This window comes from Periplaneta americana, chromosome 6, assembly GCF_040183065.1.
Source record: "Periplaneta americana isolate PAMFEO1 chromosome 6, P.americana_PAMFEO1_priV1, whole genome shotgun sequence".
NCBI classification, from domain to species: Eukaryota; Metazoa; Arthropoda; class Insecta; order Blattodea; family Blattidae; genus Periplaneta; species Periplaneta americana.
The window spans coordinates 38,461,570-38,484,021 of NC_091122.1; the positions used below are offsets into that span (position 1 = coordinate 38,461,570).

Sequence of the window (22,452 nt, forward strand, 5' to 3'; positions counted from 1 at the left end):
TTTATAATTTTTCCTGTGCTAATAGCTACAGATGTTAGGAAAACTACATTTATATCCCCTACTTATATTTAATTAACAAGTACAAGATTGTAAGTTGTGTGATGCATTCATTTTATTGTGCGTGTGCGTGGTGATGTCTTTGTAGAAGATTTTCTCTCAGGAATGCAACAAATGAAACATAATTTTAGCAGTGTAATTTATTGAGTTATGTTTTTTTGTTATATAGATTATTGTAAGTTGTACGAATATTCCTAATTTCTTGACATCTGAACTAGGAGTGATTTTAATTTTACATGTACCTACTACAAGTGGAAAAGAAATCTGATTGATACATGGGGGATAATTTTATCTTATTGTAGCGAATATGTGAAAAGTCCTGAAATATTTGTCTCAACTATGAAGGTACATAATTGAATGCTGGTGATTTGTGCAGGCATTTAACATTCAAGAGGCGTCTGATGGAGTATTTCAAGAGGAAACATGCGGACCGCGAAAGCCGGGAGAAGTACCTGACTGCCACATACTCTAAACTGATGCAAGAATGGCTCAGAAAAGTCGAGAAAATAGAAGCATCACAGAAGCGCAAGGCGAAGGAAGCAAAAAATCGTGAATTTTTTGAAAAGGTGTTCCCCGAATTGAGGAAGCAACGAGAAGATCGGGAGAGGTTCAACCGCGTTGGTGCACGCATCAAGAGTGAGGCAGATTTGGAGGAAATAATGGACGGGCTGCAGGAGCAAGAGGTACAGATATAAGCAAACCTGATTTCAGCGGCTCAGGGGGTCCCCATAGGGTCCACCAGCCGTACGTCATCATCATAATGTGATCCAAATTCAGGAACAAGAGGTGAACTTATAATTGCAATGGCTGTTCAGTGAAGTATAGATAACATAGATAACATTACTCCTTTCATTTCCTCAGTTTTATGTTTTATGTTATCAGTCATAACCTTATCTTGAAAAATCACATGTGTCAATTGATGTTGATAAATTGCTTTAGTAGGGATAAAATAAGACGAACAGTTTCCTGTTGATGTAAATTATGACAATCATTCCCCACATCTCATCATTCCCTGATATTATAGATTATATAATAATACTCATTCATTCTCCCATGGTCAAAATAATAGGTTAAAATGATAAAAACATATAAGTATGATAATATAAGATCTGATTACTTGAATATCATGAAAGATCACAAGATAAAGCCGTATGTCGGTGTTTTATTTAAAAATAGTGATATACAAATTGGTTTTTACATTATCATTCATGATATAGACTAATTGTTGGCATGCAGAAAATAAATAGGAGTGATGATTATCTTATTATTTTGTTATGGCAAGTAAGAATCCTTCAGATTTGAAGTTCAACAGAAATAAAAAATATTAACACTTTGTGTAGAAGTGATACGAAAAGTTTGACCTGCATTTAAGGAACTTACTTGTGGAGTACTTTTGAATAAAGAAGTGTATATGGACTTGGGTCCAATTCCCAATATAACTATATATCTATAACAGTTTGAATCAGAAGAAAAGTAATAGTAATTGTATTAACTAGGGAACAAAATTAGATACGAAATACCCGAACAATGCTTGCCAGAGTATTATTTCATTAAAATGTGGGCTTATAGAGCATTGAAAGCTTTTAGTCTTGAAACTGCATAACATTTTTATATATTTTAGTCTGCAAAATTAATTTTTATTGTTACTTTATTTCACTGAACATAAAACATAAACAGTACTTTATGAATGACATGTTTGTATGTAGTAAGGTATGTTATCTTATTGCAAAATTACTTTACAGTAGATTTTCAAGAACTTCACTTTTCCAATCTACTGAAACTGTCTGCAAAAGTACGAATTGCATTGCCTAAAAGATCTGATTGTATAGTAGTACACCCACATCTGTTAGGGCTATGTTTGTTATGTCTGCTTATATGAGAAAATTGAAGGTTCACATTATGATTTTGAGTTCTTGGTAGCATATTCACTATTGCTTCTACATCAGTGTGATGGTTCTTGGGTATATTATGTGGGAGTTCACATTAACATAGAATTGTATTCTTTCCGTAGGTAAGCAAAACTGGTCGATCTACAGAAGATTGTTTTAAAATGACACTTTCAAAATGTGGAATCTCTGCATAACTATTTAGAATTGAACCCATATTCACATGAACTCTTTTACTGATATTTACCGCATGAATAAGCACCATAAATGTGGGTCAAACTTCGTGAATCATTTCGCATGTTGTGTCATATCGTCGTATCATATGTCATGTCATGTCATACATCACATCATGTTGCCTAATGTCACACGTCATGTCATATCATATCATATATCATATCATATCATATATCATATCATATCATATCATATCATATCATATATCATATCATATCATTCTGCTCAAGGGCAGGTCTTTCACTGCAAACCCAGCATTCTCCAGTCTTTCCTATTTTCTGCCTTCCTCTTAGTCTCTGCATATGTTCCGTATATATTAATGTCTATCATCTAATACCTTCTGCCCCAAACTCTTCTCCCATATACCATTCCTTCCAGTGCATCCTTCAGAAGGAGTTTCTTCTCAGCCAGTGACCCAGCCAATTTCTTTTCCTCTTTCTGATCATTTTCAGCATCATTCTTTCTTCCCCCACTCTTTCCAACACAGTTTCGTTTCTTATTCTGTTTGTTTATTTCACATGTTCCATCTTCATATCCACATTTCAATACGTCTAGTTGCTTCTCTTAACTTTGTCGTGATGTCCATTTTTCTGCCCCCATACAATGCTACACTCCACACAAAGCACTTCACTAGTCTCTTCCTTAGTCCTTTCTCCAGAAGTCTGCAGAAGATGCATCTTTTTGTATTAAAAGCTTCCTTTGCCATTGCTTTTCTCCTTTTGATTTCTTGGCAGCAGCTTATGTTACTGCTTATAGTACACCGCAAGTATTTGAAACTGTCCACTTGCTCTACTGTCTTATTTATAATTCTCAAGTTTACCTTCTCTACTTTTCTTCCTATGAACATGGTATTCGTCTTGTTTGCATTTATCTTCATTCCATACTGCTCACAGCTGTCATTTTGCTCCAGTAGCATATCCCTTAGTATCATTTCCTCTTCTGCTAACACCACATCATCATCATCAGCAAACGTATGCACTTTATTCTTCTTCCTACTATGACTCCTCCCATGTTCTGAAAACAGTTCTTCACTAAATCCTCCAAGTAGATGTTGAACAGGGTAGGTGTTAGAGGGATTCCTTGACATACTCCTCCTCCTATTTCGCTCCCTACTGACATTTGTTCTCCTATCCTGATTTTGACTGATTGTTTCATATAAAGTTAATTGAACAGCCTCCTCTCTTTCCAATCCACGCCAATTTTCTTCAGAATGTCCATCAGTTTGTTCCAATCCACACTGTCAAATGCCTTTTCTAGGTCAACAATTATATTCTTCTCGAGGTATCTTTTGCCGATTGTTCGTAGCAGTTCAATTTCATCTCTCGTACCTTTTCCCTTCCTGAAGCCAAACTGCTCTTCTTCCAACTGTTCTTCTATATCATACATCATACATCATTTCATATCATGTCACATGTCTCATGTAAGATGTCATATGTCACACATCAATCATGTATCACGTAGTATCGTATCATATATCATTCTGCTTCTTCATCCATGGTCTTTTGATTGGGAATACCTATCCTATTTTTAATCTAATATTCCTATGTAATGCCATAGCATATTCTATCATAACATTTTCAATAGGATGTTTATGTGACTGTCTTACAAACTTTTAGGACTGATAGAAAAGATCATTATGAAGAACTTTCATATAAGAACCTGTGTCTGAAAATGTTTCATTTGGTACATAAGGAACATGATCAGTGGCGGCTCGTGACGTAAAAGGCGTGTGAAGCAGTGTTAAGTCGACTTCTAATTTTATAACAAAAATCATGTATAGGCTTATGTATATTAAATACCGGTATATTTAAAATACGTGACATTGATGATGATGACGATAATAACAGAAATAGTAGGCCTAATAATAATAATAATAATAATAATAATAATAATATTAATAAATTAACGGTAATAAATAATCATACCAATTTTTTAAGACAAGTTGAATCCTTCTATTCCTGGCAACGAATTTATCACTAACATTGTTGCGGAAAGGATGAATTTTTTATAATTTTGTGCATAATTTGCTTCTGCATAGAAATATTTTGCGATTGACGAGCGTCTTTGTTGTGACATGCAAATACGCAAATAGTTTTTAATGCGATATAAGAAAAACCTCTTTCCGCGGAAAAAATTTGTTAATAAACAGCCCAAATCCCTAAAGCACGTTGATTTTTATGAACAAATATTACTCGTAATTATTTAAAATAGTCCTAATAATTAATGTAATAAGAACAGTAGAGAAAATAATATCACAATGCAAACAACGCGATCTTTATGCACACTCGCTCACGAAACCGCAGAAAAATTTAACTTTGTACATAGGCTACAGTAGTACCTACAACGCTAACGCTATAGCTGCTTTTCAATTCCTCTTACATTATATTTCCACTTTTTTCAAGACTCGTGCTTGCTTCTTTAGCAAAGCAGTTAAAAAAATTACAAATATATATTCATTTAGTAGGCCTATAGCTTTTCTATGGGTAAAATTAATTTTATGCTTTTAAATTTCTAATTTTCATTATTAGAGTTGGCTACCCTGAATAGTCCCTTTGTCGTTGATTGGCGGAACGTTGCGAATTCGTCTCTTCTACTATTTCACGTCCGACCAAAGCCACGATACTAACTATTGTTGCGGAGTGAGGGGTGTAGCCTTGTTGCCATGATACCATAGCTGAGTGAAACACCAACAGGAGGAAAATCGAGCTCACTTCACCGGCGCAGAACTTAAACGTATCAGAGTCTTGTTGCTACGGTAACCATAGCAAGCGAAATAGAAAGTCGCAATGCAAGAAGTGGATCCACCAACACTATGTTTGTTAATTCTTCAGCGCGGCGCGATTTTTGAATGTACATAAATAGAAATATAAAATCAGTCACACTGTGATGTGTAGTAAAAGTAAAGTGAATTTTTAAATTTTTTAAAATTCTATAATGAAGTTGTGCTTCACTTGGTTCACCTGAAAAGCCGCCTCTGAACATGATGTGTGTGTTTATCAGTCTAAATAACATAGGAGAGATACTGTAAAATAAGTCATTTTGTTTTCTTCAGTGTATGTCATAATGTTGCTGTGGTTATTTTTGTAAACATTACAAAGTTCATGTGAATAGGTACAGAACCTTGTTTACAACTTACATTAAAATAGCCATTTGGCATCGAATTCTGGCCAATACACTGGTACCTCACCTCGTAGACTTATTTTGGTTATTTACAATTTTTTTTTTTAATATTCTTGTTATGAGAAGATTCACATTAAGGGGAACTTGCTGATATGCATTTCATTTATAGAAGAGGAAATGGAAGAAAAGCTGCAAGGCTTTTATCAGACAAAATATTATTTACCATGCCAACTATCCCACACAATGTTTATAAGAAGTCACCAACATTTGCAGGAACAGACCTGTAACAAAACTTCAGAAAGATGTCTGGAGTTCGATGCTATACTGTTTTCGCTGTAAGAAAAATCCTAATGTAAACATAAGCACGTTGCTGTCATACCCGTGATTGGCTACCAGTCGAAACACTCACATGACGCAGGAAAATATAGTTCGTATTTGGAAAACATAATCTTGTATCATTTGAAAATAAAAAATTGAATTCTAGTTGTTAAATACGATAAAACATTTAACTTCATTCATTTGTAAAACGCTATGTAAAATAAATGCTACTTTTATATTTTGTTATGTACTATGAACGCGGATGAATACCAATAGTAATACCGAGGTAGTCTGTTCTTGTAACAAGCTGGCGTCACTTGAGCTCGTAGTTGTTCACGTAAGCACGTGGTACTGAAGTATGGCTTTTGCATTCTCAACTGTCCATTGTGAAGACATAAGACCTAAAAATAATTTTAATTATAGTAATTATAAAATAAATGTTTCCCAAGCAAACGAATGCATAGCAGTGAGGTTAGGCCTACTTGACGAGTAACGGGAAATGTTTAACATGAAACAGAATGTACAACAGTAGGCGGGAACACGTACTGAGAATCTATGGCACCAAACAGCGGCCAATGAAGCCTCACTTCAGTCACGTGCTATTGTTTACATTAGGATTTTTCTTACAGCGAAAAGATTATAGTTTGCTATCCTTACTACGCATATCAATTACCAAACGAAACATTTGCAGACATAGGTTCCTGTATGGAAATTGTTCATATAGACCACCTCTATCACACTTAAAAAAAGTTCGTAACAAAGTCGCAGAATTATCTGGGTATATAACATGTAGAAGAATGTGGGAGTGATTTCACTATTTTATCGAAATAATGTCTTGCGTGTCCCTGATACAGATAAAGACATCTAAGAATAGGTGTCTCTTTTTGTTCTGAAAAATTGATTTCTTTCTTAAATATTCTGTTATATGTAATTCTTAACTGTCTAGAAGATCTATTAGTAACGATGTCAACCTGATATTGGTTGAGTTTCTGAGAAAAGCAGAAACATGTCGATTCATAGACCTGCTGGCTACAGCACAATCTGTGTATGATCCCCAAAATATACTAGTAAAACTGTAAAAATTGAAAATTGTTATAACTTAGACTGAGATCAGTTGATACATAGTCATCAGTTGCCTGGTATTAGAAATCAAGCAGTCAACCAAACAGCACTCTGTAATCTATTCTGATGTGCAGTAAGATATTTTATTTCAAAGTAACAAACATTTAAATCTTTTTGTCCTTCTCTAGATATTCGGTGGCTTTTCGCAAGCAGTAAACTAGATTTCTTTTTCTTTTGATTATATGCTCTATTTTTTTTATTTTCTAAATCAGCAGTATGACTACATTAAAAATTAAGTATAATGTTGTGTAGATACATGAAGCATAGTGTTGTGGTAAGGCTGCACACTGTGTTTACAGTACGTGTAGTTTTCCATCAATAATATCAGCATAACATTTTGAAGTTCCTTTACATTTGGAATTATTTACTGTTGTTCTGGTACAGTGAAATTTATTTCTTGGTACTCTCTACAGATGAGTTTCTCCAGTTCTTCTTGTTGCATACAAAATATTTCTATTCATGTCTTTTGCAGAGTCATATGTTTTGACACATCATACATGTATTTTGAGTACTTTGATTGCAAAATATTTCATTACAAAAATTGTTCATTAAAAGATACTGATGATACTGAAATTTATAATCTTTAACGAGGTTAAGCATCGTGGTCTATTTTGCTGATGTTGACTTTATAGCTACTTTTTTTAAACTTAGGTATTTAATTTGTGTTTAGGAGTAAAACTGTATGTATTAAATGGAAGCATTTTTGTAGTATTATGAAACTTGTTCATAATGGTATAGCATTCTTGATATTTAAACTTTTCAGAGATTGGGCGAAGTTTAAATCACTTTAATAATCACATCATTCATATAGAAAAAGAGTATTTGTTTATATTTGCCTTTCATGATATCGATTTGAAGGAACATTTTGAATTTTATTTTTCCTTCTCATCTTTCACATCATTCCCCATTCTCTCTTTTTCTTCGTTTTCTTCTCTTCTTCTTCATTTTGCTCTATGAAGTTTTGAAGGCTGTAATATTACGTTTCCATATTTATTTCATTATAAGTCCTACCTGGTGATTGTCGCATCTGGAAGAGATCCTATTGTGAGAGTTTATCACATACATAGTGTCAGTTAAATTCATTGTCATCTCTAGCGCACATAAACAGTTGGGGAAGAGTGTTTTAGAGGAGGAGAGCAATTTAGTGATGTAAATCCCAGAACAAAAATCTCATTAACAGAGCCAAAATTTGACAATTTTCTTCTTATATTGTAAGCAAATTGCAGTTAATTTGTGTTTACTGTCATATAACTTACTTCTGCATGCCTAATTGTTTCCTCAATCATTTTATAGTTCAAGCAGTCATATTACTAACGAAATGCCTAGAGAATATGACATTTAGCATAAAGTTTATTTATCTGAAATGAATTGGATGATTTTAATGCAATTTGAAAGTGCTTAATCTAATGTAGAATAGATTTTAATACATATTACTAATTAAAAAGAAATGCTATCAGGATAATGCATTTATGGAGGTATTTTCAGCATATGTTTACCATGTACTTTTTCTAAATCTTTAAAAATCTTATTTTGTCGTGTTCATTTTCCAACTTGGCCTAGGAAGATAGACTATTATGATCATTCGAAATGGAAACAAAAAGGTTAGCATAAGTAGGTATCATTTTGAACTTTTTTTTTTTTTTTTTTATATTTTGGATGAACTTTTTACATAAAAGAATACTGTGTATGCGAGCTTTATAAATAGAAAAGAAAGAAATTGTAGTGCATCCGAAACTTAACAACTCCACTAGTATAATACTCTTTTCTCCAGTTGGAAGAATTGAGGGAGTCTGAATAATGTATCAAAAGTGGTGCTCAAAAGGCCGAGTTGATTTACTAGAGTACAGTAGAGAAGGCAAGACCTATCCTGTGACCTTATCATGTGTTGTGGCTATATGACCAATGAGTGTAGAGGAGGAAGATAGGTTTTAGTCCGAGATGAACTTCCGTGTTTGTAGATTCATATAATACAAACCCTCATGAAACAAACTCTCTTTCTGATAGATGATTCTTTCCTTCTCCCACAGCTCACATGCCAGGTCTCGCCTCCTCATCTGTACATTGGTCGTGAAAAACTTACAGTTAAGGCTGGTTCACAATAAACCGTGAACGGAAACAAGAACGAGAACGAAAATGAAAATAATGTTAAAATAAATGTATTTAAATGTGAGCATTCACAATAGTTAATTGTGAATGCTCTCATTTAAATACATTTACAGTAGAACCCCGATTATCCGTCACCCTATTAACCGATTGGCGGATTATCCGACTGTTTTTTTTTTTTTTTTTTTGCTACAGAAACATATGAAGTAGATTCTATTGTATGTTATATTAGTATAGGCCTACGTTTTTTTTTTCTAGAATGTGTTATTACAAGCATTTACACTTACACACTTTGGTGCACTGTTCGAGTTGCCGTACTCTACAACTTCTATATAAAATGTATTCCACGAGTGTTAAAATAAAATGTGTTGTGCTAAGTATCGAACAAAATGCATATAATTAAGTGGTTTGGGAAAAGAGAAACTATGGGTCATCTCGCATCAGAATATGAGATTGATGTTACAACTGTGAGCAATTGAATAAAAATAAAAGGTAAAGTGTATACAGTATGTAAATCTACAACATGAGACCTCTACTATTTATATTTTTTCGCTGACAGCCATTACAAGGAGTTTTGTTACCCATTAAAACTACGTCGTTGACAAACGAATTTAAATTAATGAACTTCTGACTCACTACCAAGCATGTTAAACACAAGACCACGGAGGAAATGACGAAAATTCAAGTGTTATTCACTTAATTTATGAAAATATTTTATGGTACGGATTATCTGATTTTTTCGATTAATCGTTCCATCAACCCCCTTCATTACCACGGATAATAGAGGTTCTACTGTATTTTAACATTTCCGTTTTCGTTCTCGTTGTCGTTTCCATTCCCGGCTTATTGTGAACTAGCCTTTAATAGTAATATTGGTGAAAAGAGTAATATGTCATATGTACTGCAGTGAAATATGAAACTGTTCTTCATGTTTGATTTTGTGCTGACTGACATATGAAACAGTTTCATTTTCATTTATATGCAACTGTACATCGATCTTATTCATTTTCATTTGTATGCAACTGTATATCAATCTATGAGGTCAGTATATTAGAACTTCTCAGTTTAATCGAAACTTTACTCTTTCAGATGGAGGACAAGAAGATGCGTTCCTATGCTGTAATTCCACCAATTTTACTGGATGCACGGCAGAGGAGGGTGACTTACGTAAACAACAATGGACGAATAGAAGACTTCACTGGAGAGTACAAAGAACGTCAGTTATTGAATGTTTGGACTGCACCGGAACATGATTTATTTAAAGAAAAATATCTGCAGCATCCAAAAAACTTTGGTGTGATAAAAACGTACCTGGACCGAAAAAGTGTGTGCGATTGTGTCCAACATTATTACTTGAGTAAGAAGACTGAGAACTATAAACAATTGCTTAGAAAGTCACGACAGAGGACAAGGGCAAGTCGGAACAATCCACATGGGAAACCGTCGAATGCATCTCAAAATAATCTTGCGGATGTTCTTAGTGGTCCAACAGGTGTTACAACACGGTTACAAAGAGAACAGCAGCAGAAACAGGAGCAGCCTAATAGCAGTGCTTCAAATGCTAATAATAGTGCTAGTGCTACTTCTACAAGTACAACTGTGACGACGACAACGACGACGTCGACGTCCAATTCCACGAGCACCACCACTAGCCCGACAACAACATCAAATGCCATCACTTCGAATTCATCGACTTCCACAACCACTTCAGCGTCCGCCATTTCCACTGCCTCAGAACAATCCCAACTGTCAGCGACAATAACAACTACAACGTCAACGACAGCGACAACCACGAACTCTACATCATCGGTTACTGTGACAACGGTTGCTCCTTCGACAATAGCATCATCGATATTAACAGTTTCTGTGACGTCCTCGAGTCCTGTCTCTTCTGTATCAACAACTGCCAGTGTGAATGTTGTGTCCAGTAGTTCTCTTAGTAACAATAACAACAACAGTAATAACAATAATAATAACCTCACACCTTCCAAGGATCAACATCTGCTCAACGATAAGGATGGTGTCGACAAAGAGAATAAAAATAACAGGTAAGACATTATTTTCATATTATTATGTAGAGTTATTTATAATGATTTATTTCCATCTTGTGTGAGCAGAGCAGTTCAGTTTTGTTCCTGCTTCTGCTTTGGTGGTCTGTAAATTTAACACCTTCACCTTAATTATTGTACTGGGCAGTGGCGGATAGTGGGTTTGAAAGTTGAGGAGGCCAAGATGTGACTGATGAGAGTTTGCATTACATGTATTAAAAATATAAAGCCTGTAATGTATCTCATTATCAAGCACAGAATTTATAGGTTTTAAGAAACTAAAATTAGGTTTTCCAATCTATGTTTTAGGAATTTTTTTTTAGGATTTTAAATCTCATGTTTAGGAGTTTAAATGATTTTACGGGGAAAATAAATAAAAATAAACAACATACTGTTAATATATTACAATACTATTAGAGTTATATTCAAATATCCGTTATTATATCTAGCTGTATATCATGGCTATAAATCTAAAAACAGCCTGCTGATTCACGTGGTGATGATGGAATGTTTTATGGAACTATTTACCAATATTAACACATATTAATAGTCTATTATGTTTACAAACTGTATCTTTATTAAATTATTACTCCCGCAAACCACTCATTTAAGTAGTGTTCCTGATATGAATTAGGTATCTTTAGCAATACAGTTGTCAGTGATAGGTAGGACGTCTCCAAATTCGGCTACTCTCGCGCGTTCTAGTTAAGTTTAAACACTCCGCTAACCAGCTAGCTTATTGGTTGAACTGCTGTTGTCATGGTTACCAGGGAGCAGAGTGATGTAGCTTCTCTCCCGCTCTCGCATAGACACTACAGGCTGCTAGATGTCGACTATACAGGTTACAGCGCTACCTGTTATTTTTCGGTACGAATTATTTGTACTATCTACAGTATAGCGAGTGGGCATCACCAACTGGATGTGGTCGACTTGATGTCGTAGTGAATAGTAAAATTAATATAAAAAGAAAAACGTTCAGCCTCCCTTGCCTCCCCTGAAAATCCGCCACTGGTACTGGGTGAAACCACGATGTGATGACCCAGCTCTCTGCCGAGCTATTTGCAGCTTTTGGTTATGCAGACAGCTTGCTATATGTGATATGCAATGCAGTATTAGTACAATAATTCGACATACCACAAACTATTAATGTAAAACATTACTAAATATAAGCTGTTCATGTACTCACCCAAAGTAAGAGAGGAGGTGCTGAAACTGTTTGCCATATTGTTCCAAATTTATGTGCCTGTTTATAAAGTGGTGCATTACTGGCTGCAGTCCTACTAAGAAATGAGGGTGATATATTCCGAATGTTATTTTCTAGTTCTTCCTGAGTATGTGGATTATTTTTGTATACATTGAAGATCCCCGGAGATAAGCCACAAGGGGTTAAGTCGGGAGATCAAAATGACCTCGCTTTCCTACTGATAATTTTATCCTCGAATACTTTCTGAAATTTTTTCATAGAATAGTCGGCTGTATTTATGTGCTGTCACAAAATCCTGTTGGAAGATGAACATGCTTTTGCTTTTTCCCAACAGGATTATGTGATAGTACACACAGCCGACATATAGCAGAATTTAACGAATTACTTTGTATGCTGCTGTAGAGCCTAGAAATGAGTTTTATAGATAGATTAACTCTTACAGTCAGGAGGCAACAGTGTTCGAACTTATAACATCCATAAATTTGAACTGGAATAAATATGGTGTCACACATGGCAAAGCTCAGTTTTAAAACTGTCTTACCAAAGTGGATAAGCACATACGCTGTGTATATGTACTAGTTCTTATAGTATATACCAGGGGTTCTCAATATTTTTAAGATTGTGAGCACCTCCCACATTAATACTAAGTGAGCGAGTACCATGAAATCTAAGAGGTTTAATATATGAATACATAAATAAATTAAATAACAAATAAAATATACATTTTTGAAACACTCACCAGTTAATGTGATCCATGAACTTGAATGTTATTAAAAATTTCAGTGATGTCCAAGTAGAAGTCGCTTAGATGTGAATAAGTAAATTAAGTGTGAACATCAGGTATTTCATAAGTGAGAAATTCTTTTCGCATAGGTAGGTCGTCCCGAATGTAGCTACACATTTAAGAGGAATACTCCATAGTATATTCTGCTTCCTAAAGGCTCTGCATTTCTACATTTAAAACATTTCAACGCTAAGGAGGACTGGAAATCTGTCAACTGAACTTTCTCACGGGCAGCCATATTATTCTCTTGAATCATCTTGATTTTTCTGATTAAATCCACAGTGAATAGAAAGGGATTATACACCATGAAATCCGAGAAGGGCTATTCGGTCGCCTAAATAGTATAATGAAACAAAGTTTGCATTGAAAACAGGACCTCAGGAGTGTTTGTGCTCCCAAGCAAATTTTTATTCACATGATGAGAGCACCAAATGCCATTAAAAGAGCACCATGGTAAAGACATATAAAAAATTTATTACTTGGTGTCGAAATATGTTACATTTCGGTGTGAAGAACAGGAATTGGAACTGAGTCTATAAAATTAGGAATTGCAAAAGTTGAAAGTTAATGTGAGATAATTTAAATTGAAGAGATTCAAAATTAGAACTCTGTAATAATAGGTTTAATATATATATATATATATATATATATATATATATATAATGCACAGTCTTGAATGGAGATATACAAATTCAAAACTGATCACTTTCAATTGATTGCAATGAATTCATTCGTGAAAATTTGAATATCTGAAGAAATGATTCTACCACATTGTATCGTTGATATTTTATGCTCAGATAGCAAGATTATGCAGTAATTTATGTTTTTCTTTATGATGCGGAGACAAGTAAAACATGTGGAATCATAACAGGTTCCCTTAACTGTCATTAATTACAAATTTGTGGGCAGGGTTTTAAGTGTCCATTTAATGAATTGGCAATTTGATCTTGTTTCATGACTTTCTTTACTCTTGATAAAAGCCCAACGAGCTCTGAGTACAAGGTGTAGAAATAATAGCTAAAGAATTGAAAGTCTTATAATGAATATTTTAGTTTACTAAATATCATATTTAAGCGTAATTTTTAGATATCTGCTAGCATAATGTCTAAAATTACTATTAGACCTATTTTGTAAAAGGCAAAACATTACATTAGTAATGATTCTAAGCTGTTTTGAAATGCAGATAAATTAGTGTGTGTCATGTTTACCATATGCAGTGCTTAGATTAACATAGCATTTGAAAATTAACAGAAAGGAATGAGACGAACTAGTTGGCTAGATCTGTGCTACCTGAACTCCAATTAATCTGTGCCAAGTATAAAAATTCATTGATCTGTTTTGACTCGCTCTTCACCATAAAGAATGAATGAAAATGATATAAGAAAATAAGAAGTAAATTTCTGTTCTTTTAAAAAGAAGATATTTTGGAAGTATTGAATATTGTATAATTATTATTCTTATTGAACTTGCTTTAGACAGGTGTTCAACAGTAATAATATTATTACACCAAAAGATTAAATCTGTTTGTAAGATGTTGTGCTCTGTAGCCTAGTGGTTGGTACTCTTTCCTCTGAATCCACGGTACATCAGTTCTATACTGGCCAAAGACAATGGATTGTTAGTTGAAAAAAAAAATCCCTATTGTAGTTTCTGTTGGAGAAATTACAGCTCTTGATCCCATGTAGTATGTTTACTGCATGTGGGCCTAAAGACTTTCGTTAATTCATAAAAGCGAAATTCAATGTTGAAACTCGCCATTAGTCTGTTCTCAACTCTTCTTAACGAATTTAACCATCCAACTCATCACCTGTAAGACAGAGCCTTACTGAAGTGCTATAGATCCATCACTGTGTAATGGCAGTCCGGAGTAAGCATTGATTGAGTGATACGTGCAACGTAAACTGTAAGCAAATATAGCCTGGTAGAACCAGTGCAATAAAAAATCCTGCCATGCTGATACTCGAAGTTGAGATGACCCTGGGTATGTCACTTGACAATTCACCTTGAAAATGTTGTTCGTTCTTTCTTCACCACCTAGGATTGCCAACACCAGGAAAACCAGGTATTTTTATTATGGCGTCAGTTATTGACAACCAGACAAAACTGTACACAGCATTAGGGTTGCCTAACTTAAAAGGATGGTTTTAGTTTGATGTTAAAGTAGCGTGCAAGATTTCATTCGTTCATTCATTATGCTTCTGTCTTTCCCTTCATTTTCTGTAGTATTTTTACTTAATGCATGCAAAAGGTTATTTAGTAAGTACAAGTAAGCTTCGCTAAGAGGATCAGAAAAGAAATCTTTGAGCACTTTAGGGAGATTTTCTTGTGACATGAAATAAAACTTCAAGGCTTCAAACAACTTCAAAAGTCTCTCTACTCCAGTAACTAAAGACCAGCCATCGTGTTTTGGTATGAGAAAGGACAGATTGGTACTACACTCCTACAAGATCGCAAAACTGTTTTAAAAGCTTTGTTCTTATAATATACATGTCCTATGGTAAAATGTGAATATATCTTCATAAGTAAAATTTCAATGTCAGTTGAGAACACATGAGAAGCAGTCTGCATTATGTTATATATCATTCTCATTTTCAATCACATCACCCAATGTCTTCTGTTTCATCATTGTTTCAACTGTCTTTCTTTGAACTTAGCATAAATCTACACCTTATTAACGCTTTTTGGAAGCCTTCCTCCAAAATTCGTTTTGTAGTTACTGCCATGAAAAGCAACACCATGGTTTCGGTTTTAATTCAGATGCTGTCAATATTTCAATGCTCATTTCTGCAATTGTATCACCTTTTTCATCAAACAAACAAGTAAGTTGTAATAGTTTCACTTCCATCCCATTTTCTCGAGTGAAATTCTATACAATAGGAAAAATGATTGCTTACATAAATTGCTGTTGCAGAGGGGTTAGCATTGTTTCTCGTAATATTTAATACAGGTTTTACTGAATGTGGAGCAATCACATTTTTTATTAATGATGCAATTGTTGTTCTTGCACTTGAAAACTTTTCAGCAATCTTTGAATCGAGGAAAACCGTATGAAAGAGGTTGTACAGTCATTCGTATTAAAGATGTGATGTTACTTTTATAACATGATATGTTGGCGTTAATTTAGCTGTTTGCACTTTATCCTTTTCATCAAAATTCTTCTTTAAGACATAGTTTCCTACAGATTCTAATGACAAAGTAAGTCGCAGTTCATATTTCCTGGTATTAGTATGCTGAATTATGTCAGACCTCCTGCCACGAGCTATGCTAAATTCTTAGCTACAGGACTTGCATTGACCATCAAAGTCTGTTTTTTTCCCCTTCCCATTCTTTTCCATACTCACTGCTAAATTCACATTTTCCTTTCAGCGTAGCCAAACAAACAATTTACAACACAATTCAAAAATAAATTGTAAATGAACTCAGTTTTTTTTTTTAAGATTTTATATCACATCTGTACAGCAGTACTACCTTCTAATGTGTGATATTTTCTGACTAGTGCTAACAACCTTTCCAATCCTGTTTTCATGTATAGTGAGGGTGACGTAAGAACAGTTCCTAAACATCACGTAAGAACAGTTCCTAAACAGCAAATATTGCCGTCTTGTCAGTGTTGCTAACTGTTACCAGATATCACCATTTGAAGTAAAATCATGCTCCTATGTACTGAATGACTTATTTACTTACCGTACTTTACTTTATGTTGGAAGGTTATTCTAAATAATTCAATAATTTGTAACATATTTTCGTAGGCAAACTATACGAGAAAGGGATCAACATGTTAGGTATTTTGTCTGGCAATATGACAGTCATTGGTTCGACTAAATAATTGATTCACGAGACCTAACCTAAAAATGTATTTTGTTTGACCGAAAGCCAAATATCACCAAAATATATATGCTTAAGTTATTAGGACCAAAATATATTACCTATATTGTTTCCAGCAATGAAATTTAATGAGAGTGAACATGCAATAGCTGTATCAATCTTCCGAAATTGTAGTACAAGCTTGTACATTGTGGCTTGTTAATGGCAATACCTTTACATAACAAAATTTGCCAGATTTAATTTTTTTTTTTAACTTTTTATTTTTTTTTTTTGCATAATCCTTCCCCACCTTTCATCACTAGAGCCCCTCGGTTATAGCTTCATCAAACACTAATCAAAAACTATTGTTGTTTAGTCAACTGTCCGAAGACAGGTCTGAACCTCACAAGTGATAACATCAAGGCACCACTCATGAGGCAACCAAGCCAGGAGATAGTGGGGTAGGATGGCCAGTTCCTTTCCTCCTTTGTTGCATACATCACTGACTAGCTACATAATACACTACTCAGACTATAGATGTATACAAACAGTTAATTGTTCTTTCTCTGACACATATTGTCAAGTGAGCTGTACTGTCTGGTAATAGAAATCAAAAACTGGCCCTGGATTTTTTGATGAGCTTGAAACTAGACGAGGAATATATTAAGATAATGTGAATTTGAGAGAGCAGTTGTGTGAATTTTGTTAACAGTATCGAAAAACTATTGTCTGGTGTATCGTAAAACATACAAAATGATGCACTAGAATGAAAGTGAAAGAATACATGTAAAACATTTCAGCACGGAAACGCGAATTATAGATAAACTGATCAGATGTTCCCCTTTCGGCAGGACAGTCCTGCTTTGGGAATGTTTGTTCTTCCATCTTCCACGAGTCTGGCAGGACGCCTAAATGTCCTCTTTTGTAGAATGTGGACTTCAAATGTCCCACTTTTCCTCAAAATGAAGAAGACTTAGTTAAGAAAGAAAATTTGGAAGAAACTGCAGTAACTATTTATAAAAACTGTGTAGAATATTTAGACAGCTGTGCAACAAACACTTGAAGAATTTAGATATTTTCTAGTAGGCTTCGTTGGAGCATGTTCCTCTGTGGTTTGATGTGAAAAAGAGTGCTGAATTGGTAGCTAAGAAAGGACTTTTTAAAATATTGATAGGATTGTTTGACCAGTTTTCCTGCCTGATGAAGAATGTAATTTCAGAACAAGTAAGTGGAATAGGTCAGAAGATTCTATAGAATGTCGACAAACGGAAAAAAGTATATGTTCGTTTCAATGTCAGACATCATCGTCGTCGTCGTCGTCGTCATTGTCATCGTCATTGTCATCATCATCGTCATCGTCATCATCATAATCTTCTTCTTTTGTGGATCATTTACTAATTCATTTGTCTTCTAGGTAAAAATGCATTTGTAAAAATAGTAAGTCTTATAATATTCCAAAATATACAAAATTTGGACATTCGAAAAATGTTGATTACAAGTAAAAACAGTAAAAAATTTTGTCATCCGATGAATATAAATATAAAAATGAAGGATAAAAAATAACACAATTCTGTCCTCTGATAAGGGTAAGCATATACTGTATCTGTAATCAATCATTAATAAAATGTTATTTGCATTGGGTACAATAATCATTGCACTTTTAATGCCATAATTATGATGACACATTTTCTTTCAAGTATGCAACTATGGCTGTCCTCCTTTGACCATCGAAAAATCTGGTCAGTTTAATTATAGATGAGCTCTTGACAGTGAGGAGGAGTTTTTACATATTCATGTGTGTTTTTGCAACTGTTTCTAAATGTTGTGAGGTCGTCTATCCATCTGAAGACTTCACTTTTGAGTTATTCGTACAATTTCACACATGTAAAAGCTCCGTGCTCTCGAGAAAGTGCTATTGAAATGAATCCGAAATTTGCATAGGCTGTACAAAATATAAAGCATATGGTATGGGTTGAACCCATTAAGGATGCACCATGAAGTCATGATAAGAAGCTAGCTACATTAGCACTGGAACTAGTGGGTAGGCTATTAAATACTTTTAGGTTTTCTATTAGTAGGTGGACCGTAGTGTTGACCACACCACTTCATTCTAGTGGTTAGGTCAAGTAATTATGGAGCTTCAACTTCATGCCTCAAGTGCCTTTCGCATATATAGGACATAATTTTATCTTTACCTTACTCTTCTTGTTAGAAAACAATACAAACTCACAACTTGGATTTTTTTTACAAAACCTTTTAGTCTCTGCTGCACTCATCAGAGATTAAATCTGTTAACTTAAATTTATTTAAATCTGGACATTGGTTTCTCTATTATAATTATAATTAAATAGGATAATATATCTGTAAGTTTATGATCAATGTAATAGTTATTACTGCATTGATGATTTGCATTCATTTATCCAAGACCTTAGTAAGACTAAGAAAGTAATGAAAGCAGAATTATAGCTAGTTAGTGAGATGAAGTTCATGTACCGAACATTTGGGTATGCTGTGTGCATTTGTAAAAGGAATGAAAACATATCACATGAACTTGAAATGGAACCAGTACTGGAATACATACATTACGTAAGTATCAAAATAAGTGGCGTTAACATGTTAACCAAATGTCCAGAGCAAGAATCCCTAGTGCAGTCTTGAATTAGTATAAACCAACAGAAAGATGACCACTGGTATGCCCCATGAAATGATGGGGAAAAACTTTTGTACACTGTAACAGTTCTTTTAGAGCTATAATCTCTCAGGATGATGATGATGATGATGATGATGGTGACTGGTGTAGCTCAGGTGGTAACGCGTTTGTCTACTGATCTGAGACTGTGCTCGGGTGCGAGTTCGAATCCCGCTTAGACTGACTACTTGGTTGGATTTTTTCGAAGCTTTTCTCCAACTGTAAGGCGAATGTTAGGTAATCCTATAGCAAATCTTCGGACTCATCTCACCAAATACCATTTCTCTATCACCAATTTCACCTACACTAAGTAACCTAGTCGTTGATAGAGCATTGTTAAATAACCAACTAAAAGAATAAAAGATAATTGACTATTGAAGCTCTACATAACAGCATAACACAGTAAAAAGTACCAAAACTGAAAACTTGATTTCCATCTTTTTGTTAATGAAGTGCTTTTTCATCGTATCTGAATTAGTTTATGTAATGAATCTACTATCTGGGGAGGGGGAAGCAGGTGTTAAGAATAGATTATGGAAAACGATAGAGGGGGAAGGAATTCGAGTATGGGAGATGGTACTTTAAAATCGACAGTGCTACCAGAGGGCTCAGGAACAATTGGGTGGACTGTACAGATCTTCTTTCAACCACAAATTTTTAACGTGTTCATGTATTTTGGTCTTTCAGTGATCTGCGTCCATGTGGTAGTTCTTCCAAAACTCTCTTAATTTTATTATTATAATGTATCGAAGTACATATGATATTTCCGTGCAGAAATTCTGCGTCATCATATGATGAAAGATAAGTGGAACAGAGAAAAATTCTCTCCGGCACCGGGATTTGAACCCGGGTTTTCAGCTCTACGTGCTGACGCTCAAACGTCACTCAAACGAGTGCACCTCTGCACATGTATGGACATTGTGCCACTGTCATATATGACGCAGTGCATGAGAGTAGGCCACTAGAGGGAACCCAAGAGGTGGAACTTAAACTGAGAGGATTCAATCCGACATCGGGATCGGAATCCAGTGTGGCTTAGTGGATAGAGCGTCAGCACGTAGAGCTGAAAACCCGGGTTCAAATCCCGATGCCGGAGAGAATTTTTCTCTGTTCCACTTACCTTTCATCTCTTAATTTTGTTTTCTTTTGAAGTTCTTACTAGCCTACATATCCTACCTACTTTAGCCTTTCAGCTTTGATTTTTGCAAGAACTGGGTTTTGCATAAAAACGTAAACTTCGTTTGTTAATCTTCCCCATTCCAATCTGACTGACCTTCAATTTCTGTTTTCTAATTGTCCAAGTTTCAGAAGCATGTCAGTACAGGAGCAGTCAGCAAATATTATGAATACAGATTGTCAAATGAAAAATACAGTCTGTTCTTAGACGTGTACGAATAAGAGCAGTAATTTTGAACTAAATTACTCTTCACGTCAGGAACTTCTTTCGATAAAAGCATTAGATAACTAATTACTTACGATACATTGCAGTACATTTGATCTCTTTTGTAGTTAGAGCTAAAAGAGACACAGTGCAGGTTAATTTGAGCAAACATAGACTATACAAGCAGCAGGTGATTCTTTACCACATTGATTTTAGCACTAGTATTCATAATGCAGAGTACGCTATTAGAATTTATTGAAATTAGCACTTTTTTATTTCTCACGTGTTTGAAGAAATACAGAAAGAAATAACACTTGTTTCGCAAAAGAATACATTTACAAGGATTCATACTTTGTGAATATTATCAAGTAATTGACATAATAGTGTGTTTGTAAATTTACGTAAAAAAATGACAATTGCCGAAATATCCGGAAAATAAAATTATGTCACTATATTGGGGACCCTGTAGTGCTTGCTACATTTATACAGAACTTTAGGTAAGAATCTATTTTCTTTTAAGGATAGAAATAATAAATCTTTCGTGGATATTTATGCTCAAATCTAGGGGTTTTATAGGACCCACAATGCGTATTTTTACGATAGCGACTTCCGCCCCCCCCCCATTTTTCTGTACTTTTCTGTTGTCAGCTATTTCGCCAATTTTTCATAGTTCAGTACGCAACAGCCGTAGGCTGCAATTACACTATCGAAGTTCTTTGACAAAGAATATGATAAAATATTTTATCAAAGGTCTTTGATAAAAGATAAGATTTAAGGTATTTTACACTACATAAAATCTTTTATAAAAAAATTATCAAAGATAACCTAAAATTAGGAACAAAAGCTCTTCTTAACACTTGTTCCACAACAGTGAACACGTATTCCGAGGATTTGTTGATACTAATATTTACGCGTTAAGTTTATGTTGTGTTGATAATAAATATTTACACCTTAAGGGTTTATAATTTGTTGATACTAATATATATGAGTTAAGTTTATAACACCATGAATGAAGAACAGTATTATGCTTGTCTAGCTACAATTAGTTCAGTTATTACAATATGCATGTTACTAAAAAAACGGAAGAAGAAACGCCTATGGGCTAAACCATGGATTGCAGAACGTGGTAAGTGAGGTATATCAGAACTTATTAAAAGAGCTACAATGCGAGGACTTGAAAAGTTATACAAATAATTGTTATTATTATTATTATTATTATTATTATTATTATTATTATTATTATTATTATTATTATTATTATATTATACAAATGGTTTATTTATAACATTTCATTTCCTTTATACTCCGATATCAGAAGTTTTGTGGTAGGAACAGTCCAGTTATATTTGCGTTGTGCCATATTTGTTTCAAGATATAGAAATCTTTTATCAAAGATAACTAGCTGCACTTACATTTTGTAAAAGATCTTTTATCAAAGAAACTTTTATAAAAGAAAGCCATTACACTGTCATATATATTTTTATGAAAGATCTTTGTCAAAGAACTTTGATAGTGTAATAGCAGCCATATAATAGCGTGTTGAAAGTTCGTGCATGTACACAAATAATTCTGCAATAATGCAACATTTAAAAATAGATCTACATTTTACGATTATTTCGCGTAATTATTTCGTTCGTATTGTAAGTGCGGCGTATTAAAGCAGCAGCTAAATATAAATGAAACCGAAGTGTCGAAGATAAAA

At 34.3% G+C, this 22,452-nt stretch overlaps 1 protein-coding gene across 6 annotated transcripts in view; it reads left to right on the forward strand.

Moving 5' to 3' along the window:
• Smr (Smrter) overlaps window positions 1–22,452 on the forward strand; it is a 404,162-nt gene that overhangs the window by 219,429 nt on the left and 162,281 nt on the right. For all 6 annotated transcript variants that reach the window (XM_069827907.1, XM_069827904.1, XM_069827906.1 and 3 more), the window contains exons 8-9: window positions 434–740; window positions 9,930–10,888. In XM_069827907.1, coding sequence (XP_069684008.1) covers window positions 434–740; window positions 9,930–10,888 — 1,266 coding nt within the window. The remainder of the gene's footprint in view (window positions 1–433; window positions 741–9,929; window positions 10,889–22,452) is intronic.